Here is a 16,003-nt window from a genome sequence, read left to right on the forward strand (position 1 = left end):
AAACTTGGTCCCAAATATAACGGCACTGAGATGGTAGACCTCTGAGATGTAGCATCTAGGAGATCATGGGCACCAAACTCAGAAAATCAGTGCCCATTTTACAGAAATATGTCAGGACCCTTCCACATATAGCACGTCCCCTATGTGACACAGCCAGAGGCCATTGCCAGAACACTGGCACTGTGCAAGCTGTGTCCTCCAGCCACTAGAATCTGGAGCCAAGAAATTTCCTTAGAAGTTCCTAGTTTGACACTTTTCCCTGACAGTCCCATACAAACAGCATTCCTGATTCTCCCAACCTAAACATCCTAGCATCTAAAAACCCATCTCTTCCACAGTATATATTACCATCTAATACAGTTTATTCTCCAGCTGTATCTCTAGATCAAATGTGAAATCTATGAGGGAACGAGGCATTGTCATCATTGCACTATTCAATGTGGCAGCCAATGCTCACATGTGGGAGATAAAATTTAAATTAAAATAACAAAAGTCTATTGCTCAAAACTAGTCACATTTCAGATTATTATACTCATATGTCGCTAGTAGACATAAAAAACTATACAGAGAACAAATATATATAATAGAAAGTTCCACTGCACTGGCCAGGAGCACTGCCTGGCAGGAAGGACACTTTCTGAAAGACCAGGAATATGGATCCTAAGAGTAATTAGGAAGAATACAACTTGGTTAATTTCATAGTTGGGTTTGATTAAGATAGTATCCAGGTCAGACATATAGGGCCTCACCAACCCATTTATAAATTTGAAATGTTTACATCCAGTAATCAAATTCATTAAGTTTCTGAGTAATGGATAGAACAATGTATGGTGATGGATAATACAAAACAAAGGTTGTATCTCAGAGCATGGCTTGCTAAGCGCTGACCTATCAGACTGAGGCCCACTGGACTTTGAATTTAGCCATCTCTACATCTGTCTGCTCCTCTCAATTTTTCCATGTAAGCTTTAAAAATATCCCTACTTTTTCTTTTCCTTTCTAGGCACAGATCACAGCATTCTTGGCCTTCTATGGCCATTGTGTTGTTGCTCGATGAATAATGACATGAGATAGCAAGCAAGCGTCCATCTCTTCACTTCCTTGGTGAGCCTTTATGACTTCTTATGTTGCAACTTTGGCTCTGAATCAAAATTTTAACACCTAAACAATGTGTTTTTTCCAACTCCAGTGTCAGGGTGTCCAGAAAGCAGAGTTTCTCAACTATGGCAATCCTGATATTCCAGGTCAGATGTTCCTTCTGTTGAGTGAATGGGGCTGTGGTATGCACTGTGACAGTTGAGTCTGCTGGCCTCTTCCCACAAGATGCTAATAGTACCCTTTCTACTCCCGCTCTCAACTGTGACAGCCACAGCTGGGCAAAATAACTTCCATCTGAGAACCGCTGCCTTGGCACAGATCTCAAGAAGTTTCTGTAAAACAAGATTCTTTAGATGCTAAAGTAGCTTGGGCAAACATTGCTTTCTTAAGAGACTTTCAGTGCTTATCAGTAAAGGGACTTGAGAAGCTCTTCAGAGAAGAGAAACTCAAATACTGCTTAACTACCTGGAGGAAATGCTACGGTAGAAAACGAAGAGGGAGGAATGGTTCTCAATGGCATATTGGTGCTATAGGCTCTTAAACATGTTTTTTAGAAAAATAAACTTTAGACATATATAGTTTAATGACAACGAAGAACTTCCAATCTTTTATTATGGCCAAAAGGATTAAATATTTTAACAAATGGAAAAATAATGTAAGTTTTTAATATACTTATTAAACATAAATTGAAAGTTAAATTAGTTTATAACTTGAGACTGTTAACAGAAATCACACAGATAAATACTTAAGCTGATCAGGTATTAGGCACAGCAATTTTTGCCTTTCATCTCAGCATTTGGGAGGTTGAAGCAGGAGAATCAAGTCCAAGATCACTGCAGGCTACTTACTCAAAATCTTATTTCAAAAAACAAAAACAGAAACTGATCAGTGATTGTAGATACATAGTATTAGATTATTAGGCTGAATATTTTAGGATATAGTCTTAATTAAAATTCACCCAGTCTAAACACAAACATAAATTCACAATTTTAAGGTTCTTTAAATACCTGGCTAGAAAACTTGCAAACTACCGTCTGCAACATACCTTTATAGATGAAATTCTACCAGATCTCAGTGGTGGTCATTAACTTTTATAATGATCATAGACTAAGAAGACTACCAATGGCATGTGAAGCATCAAATTCATGCCACCTATTTGTATTATGTAACGTCAAATTCCTTACCCATAAGATCAACGTAATGACTGGAGAATCACTTTATTTTGTCTTGTATTAATACTTGACTGTTTTTAGAACAGTCTTAGGTTTGGCTATTTTCTAATTTTTACCATCAAACCTTATAACCCCCTAAACAAACTTAATTTAAAAAACAAAGCAGCAAATTTAGTCACTGGACTTTTTTTTTTTAGAAGCAAAATAACCATACTAGCTTATCATTCACTAAACGTGAATTCTCAAAAACAAAACAAATCCAAAATCCTGCAAAATAGAAAGAAACAAAAAGGTAGTTATTGTAACATTATTTGCAAAAATAAAACATAAACACATGAAGGTAGAACGTGGGATGAACTAAAGAAATGACTATACAAACACTAAAACTGATGGCAAGACATACTCTACAGAGAAGTTAGTGAGCGGAACAACAATCTATTTTCCCCCTTCTATCTTAAAAACAAATAGAAACCATCTGGAAGCTTTATTTCTGGATAGAATTATAATTTTTAATTTTATCTTTTCATGTACCTATATTTCTAAGCTTAAGAATAGCGTTTTTCTCATAATAGATACACTTAATAAATGAATAAATCATGAGTAAACTATTGGTCCTGGGATTATGACGGTTACCTGACTTACATCCACATTTGATTATATAAACATCTAGAATTTCAACAGAGAGGTGATGGTCAATCTAGAAAAAAAAGGAGGCCTAAAGCATTCCAGACTACATCTGGAAAGCAATCATAGTCTTTTGCATTCATGCTTGCTATACTTAAACATACTGACATATTCTTAACTCCTGGAACGTTGTAACCTCAGCTTTTAAAGACGGCTTAACACTGACCTTGGCTAACATTAGTTTGATTTAAAATTAAGTCTGGATCATTCACAAATTAGCTTTCCGTAAAAGTACACGAACAGATCTGCCTCATAAAAACAGGCTACAGGAGCCCACAAGAAGAGTTTTTCACAAGCAAGTGTTAGTTGTGTTCGTTGCCAATAAACTTCCCACGTTTCCATGACAGAACACTACGAAGTCTTTCATCAAGTTCATAATGGAAGCACTCCACAGTCCTGTTTATACAGGATAGTCGCCTCTGACTCACCACCCATTCACTCTGTAGAAACACACTTTAGGTCATAGCCTCTGACCCCAGCAATCTCTCCTAATTGACAGGATTACTAACGTGCGCGGCCCAGATTCCCACTGCCCAGGCTCTCCTAGTGAACGCACCGCACTGTTAACCTAACCCCTTCGGAAACCGGTCAGACGGTCTCAGATTCTCAAGGACAACACCTCATCTCCCCTAGAAACAGACGGACTGATGAAGAAATAACAACAGATGCGTCTAGGGTTAGAATAACCGCCTTTCATTTTCTGAGCGTGCAGAACGAGGGGCCACTTTTCTGGGAAAGCTGTCGCCCAGGGAGCTGGGGGGAGAGGGGGGGAACACGCAGAGCTGTCCCCTGGCTAGCACCGGATCATCCCAGGCCGGGGCGCGCAGGCCAGCGGGGTCCTCCTTTCGTGCCCGGGACGTCGCGGGGCTCTAGCGGCTCAAGGGCGCCTGCGGCCGGCGGGGCGAGCGAGGCGGCCCGCGGTCCCCCGGGGGCCGACGCTGCACCTGCCCCGGACCCCACCCGAGCCCGGGGGGGGGGGGCGGGCGGCACTTACGGCGTGCACCTGTCGCTGTACTCGTTGGCGATGGTCTCGATGCCGCCGCTCCTCGCCACCGCGACGTAGCAGTTAAGGAAGCCGAGGTCAATGCCCACCACCGACATCCCGCCTCCGGGTCGGGCTGCGGGGACCGCGTCCCGCTGCGGGCCGCTACCGCGGGCGCTGCGACTCCTGAGAGAGAAGCAAAGGAGGGAGAGGCCCCCCGCTCTCTGTCAGTCAGAGAATCTAGGGCAGGGGCGTCGGAACTGCGGAGGTGGAGCCGCCCGCCCGCGCCGCGCCGCGCCTGCCGCGCCGCCTCCGCCCGGCCCGCCGCCTCGTCGCCACTGCGGTTCGCCGCCCCCAACCGGCAGTTACTGCGCTCTGCGCCTGCGCGCTCGGCCCCGGGAGGCGCGAGCCACCGGTCGGCTGCGGCTCGGCGGCCTCGCCCTCGGCCGCTCCCGTCAGCGCTCGGCAACGGCTCGCTGCGCAGCGGCGGGTTCCAGAAGGAGCTGGGAAAGGGGGAGGCAGCGGAGCCACGGGGAGGGGCGGGGCGGGCGGTCGCGCGACGCCAGGCGAGGCCAAGCGGTCTCCGGGCAACCGCGGGGAGGGGGGCGGCGGCGGCGGCCAGAGGACCCGGCTCTCGGGAGCGCGGCTCTCAGCACGGCCGCCCGCCTCGCCCCGGCGTCGCAATCCTCAGCACCGCCCGCCCGTCCGCCCGCACCCTCCCGCGGTCCCCGAGAGCCGCGGTCTGATCGCTCACCCGCCTGCCTCGTCGCCCCGAGGGGCCCATGTGCGGATTGCCCCGAGGCGCCTCCTGCAGCCTCTCTGTGAGGTGGAGCCCATTGTGCGGTGCCCGGGCCACGCCTGCCTCCTAGCCACCCCATTGCGCCCGACCCAGTGCCGTCGCCCTGAAAACCTATCTTCTAGGCCCTGACATCCTGCCTAGTGAGCTGCAGAAAAGAGGCTGCTGTGGGCCGCGTGCTGCCTGTGCGCTCGGACAAGTTTTGAACTTACGAAGGCTGCCCCTTTCCGTGCACATCCCAGCGCGAACTCCGTTCTTTCTCCTCTAGCTCCTTTTTGGTGCCCTCTTCCTTAGGGTTCAGTTCTTCATGCGTCTGTTGACCCTGCTCATCCAGTTCCTCGTGTAAGCCCTGTTCCATCTCCTCCAAGTTTTCGTGTGCCTTCTGTTCTACCCCGGAAGCAGGCACGGAGTTTTTATCCGCATGTTGAGGACTCCCAGTGTCCGTGTCTGTGCCCCTTCTTAAGGTACTCAGACGTTTCACTATTAGCACCGCGGTCAGGGCAGCAGCAGTAAGTGCGGCAATAGCTCCTGCTGTTGTTACTACAATGAATGCGAAGTACATTTCAGGAACGACACCAAGTCTACTGGAAGGTCACTATTGCCTCAACTGCAGTGTCTTTAAAGAACCTTTCTTGTTCTGAGTTTGCAGGAGGCATGCTCTGTCCCACTCAACACTTCCCTGGGAGACCTCGCGACTTGGCTTCCCAGCCGACTGTGCACGCACAGAGGAGGGATTGTTGGGTGCTTCTGGCCCTTCAGAACTCTGAGTCTTAGTGACTTCCACTGCTTCGTTGCCTCACTATCATCCTGAGGGGTGATGATCTATCACTTGCTAGATTTGTTCCTAGATAACCTTGAAACTCTCCTAGGACCCCAAATTCCATTTTGTATCTATGATGTCTTTGGAACCTCAGGTGTAAGTTTTTTTTCTTTAAACCAACAACAAAATCCTTAAAATATTTAAAAGAAATCATTGATGCCAGAAACAGAGTTCCCACTCTTCATAGCTAATAGGAGGAAATGAGTACCTAGAAGTTAAAACAGGGAAAGTTTTACAAGTTTTAGTTTTTAGGAAAAGTTTTACATGGATTTAGGTTATAATCCCAGGCATACATAACTCTTGCTGCCTCTAAGACCTTTGGTAATTACTTTCCAAATCGTGGACTCCGTGTCTCTTGAAATGACATTACTTACTGGGCTGTTTAAGACTAATGTAAACATAACATCCATGTCAGGCACTAAGAGTTCAACGTAATTATGCTTACCTCCCGTCGGACTATAAGGATAATGGTAATTTATATTGATCGTGTACCCAGGAAACTTGCTGCACTCTGTTGGAGGTTCTAGTGGTTTTGGTTTCTTGGTCTTTCTTAGTGTCAAACCATACAGCGTAGGAAATAACTTCCTTCATTTTGTCCTTTTATTATTTTCTCTTAATGATGTTTAAGCTTGCCAATAAAATGTAGAATATAAGGAATAATAGTGAGCATACAAGTCTCTAACAGAAAATATTATCGTTTATAAGAAATTCAAAAATTAACATTCCTAGTTTGCTACAAGTCTTTCTTCTCTTGGGTGCTGAAATTTAGCAAATGCTGGTTTCATCAATGAATAAAATAGTTCCCCTATTCCTAATATGTTCCTCAGTGAAAAAGTATTAACAGACTCCTTAACATCCTCCTATTCCTGTGCTAAACCAGCTATCCAAAGACGATTCTGGTTGTTTTCAGATATGCCACATTTGGCTTGACTATGTAGACCATTTCCTTCTAAATTCACAAGTGAAACTGACGGTTTGCTTCCTTTACTCTTCTTAATCAAGATAAGACCAGCTTTCTTAGTTTTTTAAAAATTCATGTTATAAGACACAATGACCAAGACAACTTACAGAAGAGTTTATTTGGGACTTACATTTCAGAGCATTAGAGTCCATGATTGTCATGGTGGGGAGCATGACGGAAGGCAGGTAGACAGGCCCTGAAGCAGCAGCTGAAAGCTTACGTCTTGAGCCACAAGAGGAAGACACAGAACGCTAACTGGAAATGGTGTGGGCTTTTGAAACTTCAGAGCCCACCTCTAGTGACACATCTCCTCCAACAGGTCCCTAGTCCTCCAACAGTTCCAGCATCTGGGAACCAAGCATCAAATGCACGAGCCTGCGGTGCCGCTCTCATTCACACCCCACAGTGGCTTTGGAGAATCAGAAGGGGACTCCTCTTTTCCACCAGTCAGCACATTTTAGTGCCTATAATTCATTCGTGGTTTTTACTATTTTGAGTCAGCAGTCATATTTTTATTGAAAATTACTATTTTATCTATCTACACTTTTGAATTGGCATACATTGATTTATTCAGGTCAAATCTCTAGCGTTTTTTATCTTTTCCCATTCTTAATATTACCTATGTCATTTTCTTGGTTTGTATCACTATTATTAAAAGAATCAGCTTTTGGTTTTCTGGTCTTTATTTTTATGTCTTCATTTTGTTGTTGTTGTTGTAGCTGCTCTTTACTGTTTCTTTTTGTTCTTGCCAATTGAGGATTGAAACCAAGATCTCACGCATGCTCAGAAACATTCTACAGCTGAGCTAATGCCTCAGCCGGATCTATTTCCCCCTTTTCTAATCCCTACAGTTAAATATCTGCTTCACTAATGTGCTGGTTGGTCCCATGCCAATTTGACACAGCTAGAGTCATTTGAAAAGGGGGAATCTCAATTAAGAAAATGCTCCCACCAGACTGGCCTGTGGTGCATACTTCAGTGATTGATGTGAGACCACTCAGCCCACTGTGCATGGTGACACCCCTGGGCAGGTGATCCTAGGGTGTAAAAGAAAGAAGAATGAGCAAGCCTTGAAGAGCATGACAATAAGCAGCACCCCTCCATGGCCTCTTCATCAGCTCCCGCCTCCAGGTTCCAGACTTGACTTCCTTTCATGATGGACCGAGATGTGTGACGTCTTTTCATAACGGTCTGAAATGTGGAAGTGTAAGCAAAATAAACACTTTCCTTCCCAAGGTGCTTTTGGTCATGGTGTTTTATCATAGCAATAGAAACCCTAAGACAATGTTCAATGTTTTATAATTCATATATATGAAGCCTTAAGAAGATTCCTTCTAGATATTATTTTAGCTATAATCCTACCCATATTTTCAAAAGTTGAGACAGAAGAGTGAGAAATGAAGATTAAAAATACTTTATTACTAGTAACATTAATGTCTGATATATTTGTGGATTGGTGATTATTGAACCCCAGATATAAGGAAACTTACCTACCTAAGCATAGTGTAACTGACATCACATTCAAGCCTCCTCCTATAAAACTTACATTAGAAGGAAGAGAGTAGAATGTATGTAGACTCACAAGTGAAGTAAAAAGGGGGACAAATTATCCCCAAATTCAGAAAAGTTAGCATTTCCTTTCAAAGCCAGTAAGCACTCAGCCAGGTTTATGATTTGTTATTTCACCACTTCTTGCATATGATTCCTCAGTTCAGGTTAGTAAATCTTTCAGCAAAGGTCTCTGAATGATGAAACATTTAAAAAAATATTCTCTTCAAATAATGAGAGTCATAATTTAGCTGGATATAACTTTTAGGGGATACTGGTGATTTTAACCTAGGACCCCATGCATACTGAACACATACTTTACCACTGAGCTACATTCCCAGCCCCTAGATTTAATTGACAGTGTTTTCCCCTTTTTGGAGATCCATTATTAATGAATCTAAATATTAATCTTTTTAAAGTTTTCAGTTGGTCTGTTTTTTCCTATTTTGGTATTTCATTAATTATGAGTCTGTGGATTTTACTTATTCATTGTATGTTTTGTTAACCTTTAATGTTTTTCAGCTTTAATTTTTATTTGAAATAATGATGGGAGCATTGGAATAGCAACAGCTCAGAAGTCAAGAGTAAGTGCTGCTCTTCCAGAGGACACAGGATGGGTTCCCAGCACCCACGTCAGTTTGCTCATAACCAGCTGTAATTCTAGCTCCAGTGTGCACACATTGTGCTGCACATTGACTCATGTAGGCACACACAAATACATAAAATAATATTATAAAAGGAATGGGTTTTGTCATGGCATTTTCACACGCAGGTGTCATTGTACTTGGTGCAAATTCACCCTTCAAGGTGGTTGAGAATCTTGAGAAGTATAAACCACTGTTCCTTTTGCTGTTGCCTCTCACTCCTTCCTATTTCTTCTGGATTTAATAGAATCCATGGAGTTTCTTCATTCAAACCTCAGCGATTCTTAGAGCATCTTTTGATTCCTGATTTTAATTCCAGTTTACCACCTCCAGATACTCCTTTACAGACTTGCTTGTATCTTAATACTGCCTTCTTTTTCTTAAAAACACAACTGATTTAATAATTTTAAATATATTCAGTCTGAGTATCCTATTACATTTTAAGGCTATGAGGTGCAAGCTTGTTTTGTTGCATTTACCAACTCTGCCACACAATGATTTTGTTCCCCTATGTTATAACCATAAACTCCTCTTTACTGGAGCCAGTTTTATCTGCAGATTTTTTCTCAACCAAAATTGTATTTCTTTGTGCCAAACAGAGCAAATGTAGATTCCTATAAACAACAGGGACCACATTAGGCGCATTCAGATTTGCTAAGACACTAGAGAAGTTTTCGTCCAGGAACAACGGCTAGGTGTCTAGTTAGAAACTACTCAGTAACCAAGCGAACCAATTTCTTCTTAGTGGTTGTGAAACAGAAAAAAAAAGAGGCAAGAGATGTTCAACACATTATTTATTTTTAATTGTTTTTATTGAGTGATACATTTTTCTCCACTCCCCTTCTTTCCTCCCCTCTCCTCTTCCACCCTCTCCCATGACCACCATGCTCCCAATTCAGATCTTTAGATCTTAGGTGATCTTGTCTTTTTCTCCTTCCTATGTAGATTCATGTACATCTCTCTTAGTGTCCTCTTTGTTGTCTAGGTTATCTGGGGTTGTGGAATGTAGGTTTTTTTTCCTTTGCTTTATGTCTAGAAGCCACTTATGAGTGAGTACATAATATATTTGTCTTTCTGGGTCTGGGTTACCTCACTCAGGATGTTTTTTCTAGTTCCATCCATTTCCCTGCAAATTTTGAGATGTCATTATTTTTTTACCACTGTGTAGTGCTCCATTGTGTAAATGAACCACATTTTCTTTAGCCATTCTTTGGTCGAGGGGTATTTAGGTTGTTTCTAAGTAAGTTTTGGCTATTACAAATAATGCTGCTATGAACATAGTTGAGCACATGTCCTTGTGGTATGATTGAGCATCCTTTGGGTATATACCCAACAACAGTATTGCTGGATCTTGAGGTAGATTGTTTCCTAATTTTTTAAGAAATTGCCACACTGATTTCCAAAGTGGCTGTACCAGCTTGCACTCCCACCAGTCATGAAGGCGTGTTCCCCTTACCACACCTCCTCTTCAGCATAAGCGGTCATCAGTGTTTTTGATCTTGGCCATTCTGACAGGTGTAAGATGAAATCTCAGAGTTGTTGTCATTTGCATTTCTCTGATGGCTAAGGATGTTGAGCATTTTCTTAAGTGTCTTTCAGTCATTTGAGATTTGTCTGTTGAGAGTTCTCTGTTTAGGTCTCTACCTATTTCTTTCTTTTTTTTTATTGGAAGAATTCAAGATACTTGACATCAAAAGAAGCAATGCAACATTTAATGTTACCTGACTACAGCTGGCTAGTGATGTTGCCCTAGCTGTTTCATTAAACATGCTTAAAACTCACATGATTTATTTCAGATGTAAAGTGCTAGGGGAGTATTTCTCACAAATTCCCTAAGTTCATCCTTAATGTAAAAAACTCCCCATTGTTTTATTATTAATGAATGAGTTCAGAAACCATTTTTGAATATTAACCCTATAGTGTAAGGATTTCCGCATCCAGAGAACATTAGGAAGTGCTAATTTTGGCACCAAAACTTAACTATGCATCATTGCCTATTAGACACCAAATCATCCCAAGTAGTATTTTTTTCCACATGAATTGAAGAACAGAACAAAGCATAATTATAATAAAAGCTCCATTCAAAGATCCAGTGCAGCTTCTATTTTCTTCAGTCAAGGCTTCCATTTAGACTTTTGCTAATGGTAAATAAAAACAGAACTCACAAAGTAAAATACACCACTGTTCTTTACTGTGTGTATTAAATGCCCAATTGTCAACAAGTGAAACATTTCAAACCAGAGTTTCAAATGCCAAGGATTATTACTACGCCACTCTTCAGCAACTTCACTCAAATCAGCATTGCCAATGCAGTGGCAAAAAAAAAAAAAAAAGGAAAACAACAAAACAACCCCCACCCCCCCCCCAAAAAAAACTGAAGACAAATGTATTGCATTGTAAGGACTTAAAAGACACACCCCAATTTCTGCCCTTCTCATTGGCACTGACTTCAATAACCCAGGTCTGCCAGGTCTCACTTCAACAAGAGCCTATTGAGAATACACAGAGAGAGAGAGAGAGGAAAAAAAACTGACAAGATTAAATACTGTCTGGTTTATCAGTTTTCTTCTAATACAAACAGAAGTAGCCATTGTCTTCCACTTAAATAACTATCCTGTTTGGAGTGTTTAAGGAATTGAAAGGTGGTCCTTAAAATGGCCTGTAGCAACATCTTTAAACTTTAACCCCTCTTGTTTCATTACACTGATTTGATATTTGTCATAAGATACATTTAATGTGCAAACTGAAAAAACAAATATGGAGGAAGGGGCTTCTTTTTTCCTAAAATTATCATTTTTTAAAATTTTTTTATTTAAGTTTTTTTTCTTCATTTTATACAGCGACTACAGTTCTCCCTACTTCCCCTACTCCCACTCTCCCCACCTTTCCCCCACCTAACCCCCTCAGAAAGGTAAGGCCTCCTATGGAGAGTCAACAAAGTCTGGCATATCAAGTTGAGGCAGGACCAAGCCCCTTTCCACTGCATCGTGGCTGAGCAAGGTATCCCTCCATAGGGAATGGGCTCAAAATAGCCTGTTCATGCACTGGGGATAAATCCTGTTGCCACTGCCAGTGACCCCAAGACTGCCCAAGCAACAGAAATGTCACCTACATTCAGAGGGCCAAGCCCATGCAGGTTCTCCAGCTTTCAGTCCAGAGTCACTGAGCTCCCTAGCTTTGTGAGTCACTAGCTCGCGTCAGCTGACTCTGTGGTTTTCCTCATCATAATCTTGACCCCTTGCTCATATAATCAGAGGAAGGGACTTCTTGAAATGATGTGCCCATTCAATTCAGTTCTTTATATTATCTTTCCACCGAAACGAAATTGATATTAACGAAACACAAATTAGTTCATAACATTTCAGTTGAGTATGAAGAGAGCATGTTTACCCACATGTACCTTGTGAAAGCCCTGTGTAGATGCTAGCAGTATCCATAGCTACACCCACTCCTTATACCTGTACCTCCACAGTGGCATCACTGGTGGTTGGGGGTCCTTGAGTTACTAATAACAAAGGTCGTCTGTACAGTGCTCCACTCACTTGGCTCAAGATTGCAGAATCCCACTGTACTAACCAGGCCCCGCACTCCTCAACCAGCCCCAGACTGTCTCCATCACCCAGACACCGCACTACACCCAAAAGATGACATCTGTATATAGCTTGCCATTGGCGGACAAACATTATCTCCGAGTATTACCTCCATCCTAAGTCATGGGAGCTCTGGAAATTCCCTATCTATGAAATATATTAACAGCTGTGCCTAGCTATCACAATCAATTTTTTTTCAACAACTGGGAGTGGGGAGGCTGTTCCGGGTGTTGGCTACAGCTGGAATGAACTGAAACTCAAGGACCTGGGTACACATGTGAGAGTTAAACCATTGGCAGTGGGAAGAACTGCCATTAACCCAGACCTTCTTTCTGACATGGTGCAGTCTGGGCCACACATGAAAGAAGGAAGTCCTTTGTTCTTTGTCTGCTTGCCCTCGATCTGGCCGGCAAGTCCATTCCTTCACTGGAATTAGAGCCTGGTTCTTTGGGATTCTGGAATATAGTAAGGACCAACTGAGACATCCGGCCTTATGGACTGAACAACTACTGTATTGTTGGATTTCCTGTTGGTATACAGCCATTATTGGAGTAGCAGGACCACAGCCTTTAAACCATTTGTAAATCATATATATATGAAATATATATTATATATATTCATATATATAATATATGAAATATATATATTATATATATTCATATATATAATATATAGGAAATATATATATTATATATGTTCATATATATAAATATATATGAAATATATATATTCAATCAGTTCTGTTCCTCTAGAAAATCCTAATATAGGAAGTCTTACAAACACATATAGTTAGCAAAATTTCTATGGACTATAGCAGGCAACATCCATTCTGGGTAGCAATTAGCATCAACTGGTTTTGCCTAGCCCTTGTTCAGTTCTCTATTGCTGCACACTATCTTTCACTAGTCCCTTACCGTCTTTCAGCCGGTGAGTGTAGGAGTGCATCTGTGACAGGACTGCCCCCATGTGCTAGCGTGGCCGCTGACATGGAGTAAATTGGCTGCTTTTCCACGGGGCATTTAATTTGGTAATAAAAGGCACAAATTCTTCATCTTCAGACACCCAGCATTATAAGGGGATGATTTTTCTTTAAAATTATGCTGGGAAACACACTGAGGGAAATTTAACCCACAGAAGGGTTGAAACAAAGCAATTTTCTAAGGTGTGAAGGCAGATGGCTGAAGGGAAGGTGGAAGGTTTCCAAATATAATCCCAGACCTATCTGGCCCCAAATTATATAGGCAAGTCCTTACACGCTATAGATTTGTATTTTGAGTCTGGGTCTCAATCTATACCCCAGGTGGACACTCAACCTATGATTCACCTGCCGCACCTTCATATGTGCACCACCATTCCTGGCTTAGATAGAAAGACCGTCTGTAGTGTTAATATATCGTAATCTGATTCCCCTCTGAAGAGAAAATTCATCTCTAGAGCTTGGAAGGGTCACCCCAAGGGAAAGCACCTCCGGGTTATGGAGGGAGACAGGGCTCAAGTGGGAGGGCCGATGTGAGAAGGCACTATCGAGGTGGGCAGAACTGCTTGCTTGCTTGCTAGCACAGCTCTGCTGATGCAGGAGGTGGTGAAGTTGCATCCAGCTGCTCTGAGTGACTCACCTCCAGGCACGTGCAGGAGACAAGAGCCTGTCCTTGCGCAGTATTTATATTCCAAGCCATGAAAGCATGGCAGATAGGTTTTCTGTTCTTGTTGAACAACAGTTTCCGAACTTAGCACATTTTTTTGTATGCAATTTGGAGTTTCTGCACCATACAATGTGAACATACATGTATGCTCTAGACGGTGGGTGCCATAGGCTTGCATCCTTATCCTCCACTTTTTCTTTCTTAGTCCATGTAGTTCAGGCTATCCTTGAGCTTGTGGCAATTCTGTCTCTGCCTAAACACTGGGATTCCAGGTGTTCTCCCAGTGCTCACAAGCATTCCTCAGCACTTTTCAGCTTTACTGGATAGTACTGGATAGTACTGGAACTGGAAGGCACAAGGAGCTTCAAGTCCCCAGTTCAGCCAGAGCTGAAATTCCTATTTTCATGTGGGTGTCAATAATACCCTTGAAATGGCACGGTGCGATTGGTAATAAAAGATTCGCCAGACTAGCTTAATACAAAATATACAGCTTTAATAAACAGAAGAAAGGAAACTTACAAAAACCAGGGTTTCAGCGATCCAGGAACGCAGAGGGCAAAGAGGAGGGGGCAAGCGCACCCGGATCTTTTATTTGTTTTGTGCGGCTCCAGGGGGACACACCCTAAGCAGGATGTGATTGGCTGAGGTTCCCATCACACCCTGGTGTTAGCACTAGTAGTGCGTCTGAAACCAGCAAGTGGCTGCAGCTGTCACTCCTACTTATTTCCCAGTCTTACATATCTTCCTTCTGATTAGTTACTTTCTTTTACTAAGAAAGTACCCTCAAGCTCCTTTGAATATAGTTTATGTGTGTTTATGGGAGATGGACAACCACGCCAGCAAAGTCTGACATTTTGGTGCTTCTTGGCATATACACCTGAGAGTTGCATGACCCCCGAATCTCTTTTTCAACTGGAGTAAGGCTTTGATTTGCTATCTTGTCTCTAATCTCATTATTCTCCTCCGCCCCCACCAATTACAGAGCCTACCTGTCCTCCTAAAGCACAGATTTGATTTTGGTATTTTTTAAACAGTGGTTGTCCACTGCCTGAACATTCAGCTCTGTAAATCAGAGTCCTTCATTGCTTGATTCCTGTGGGATTTGGATGCGTCCCCTCCAAGGTGTCCTGAGATGTGCCCTTAAGAGGTGATGAGTCCATGCAGACTCCTGTCTTGTTAATGGAGTCAAGAGCCCTATAAATGAAGAGTCACATGGTTTAGAGACTGCTCCTGCCTGCTCTGTAGGTCACAGCGGCATAGCTGCTGCCTCGAGTGTCAGGCGGCAGAAGTGTGGAGAACAGCTCTTTATAAATTATTTGGTGTATTGTGTCCTCGCAGAACAAAGTGAACTGAGATGGGCCCTGATCTACTCTCACTCCCCTGACACGTTTTCTACACCAGCTGTTTAATTTCCACTCTCCGGGCCACTTGGCATCACCCAAATGTGAGCTGACCGTTTCAAGTTCCTGGGCCATTATCTCTATTGAGCACTGTACCAACTTCCCATGTTTCAAGCCAACATGGTGTGAGATTCAGTTTAAAGTCATGAGGCCTCCCTTTGCTGTCTTCTAGCTGATTCTGTTTCTTTCTTTTGATAAGACTTGGTACCTTAATCTTTTCCAGTCTACCCACCATTACTACCTCTATCCATGTTAAGAACTCCAGATTCTGACTGTTAGGTTTTGAGTATGGAATGTATCTGGTTTTATATGCTTCATATTAGTGTAGTCTTAAGTATAGGAGTAGTTTTGAAATAAATAGGAAATCTACCCTGTAATCAATGCTCTAAAAAGGATTTGCATAGAAGTTTAAAAAGCTTTCATATTCAAAAGACCAAAAATGAGGCAGGTGATGGTGGCACACACCCTTACTACCAGGAGACAGAGGCTAGAAACCAATAAATATATTAAAAATGAACACACAAAAAAATAACAAAAGACCAGAAATGGAGTGCCACTTTTGTAGACAGAAGCCCTTTCAAAACCTAATAAATAAGTAGCCTACTAATTTATCTTTCTAAGAATAAGTCCCCCACTGGTACACCCAGCTCCACTGCCCCCGCTAC

At 42.5% G+C, this 16,003-nt stretch overlaps 1 protein-coding gene across 1 annotated transcript in view; it reads right to left on the minus strand.

Annotated features, from left to right (window-relative positions):
• Hspa4l (heat shock protein family A (Hsp70) member 4 like) overlaps positions 1 to 5,309 on the minus strand; it is a 46,962-nt gene extending 41,653 nt beyond the window's left edge. Inside the window, exons 1-2 of the mRNA XM_085682410.2 lie at positions 4,945 to 5,309; positions 3,949 to 4,122 (exon numbers count right to left, since the gene is read on the minus strand). Of these exons, the coding sequence (XP_085538536.2) occupies positions 3,949 to 4,122; positions 4,945 to 5,294 (524 nt within the window). The 5' untranslated portion in view covers positions 5,295 to 5,309. The remainder of the gene's footprint in view (positions 1 to 3,948; positions 4,123 to 4,944) is intronic.
• Positions 5,310 to 16,003: the final 10,694 nt, after the last annotated feature.

The sequence above is a fragment of the Myodes glareolus genome, chromosome 20, assembly GCF_982192425.1.
Source record: "Myodes glareolus chromosome 20, mMyoGla1.1, whole genome shotgun sequence".
Taxonomy (NCBI): Eukaryota; Metazoa; Chordata; class Mammalia; order Rodentia; family Cricetidae; genus Myodes; species Myodes glareolus.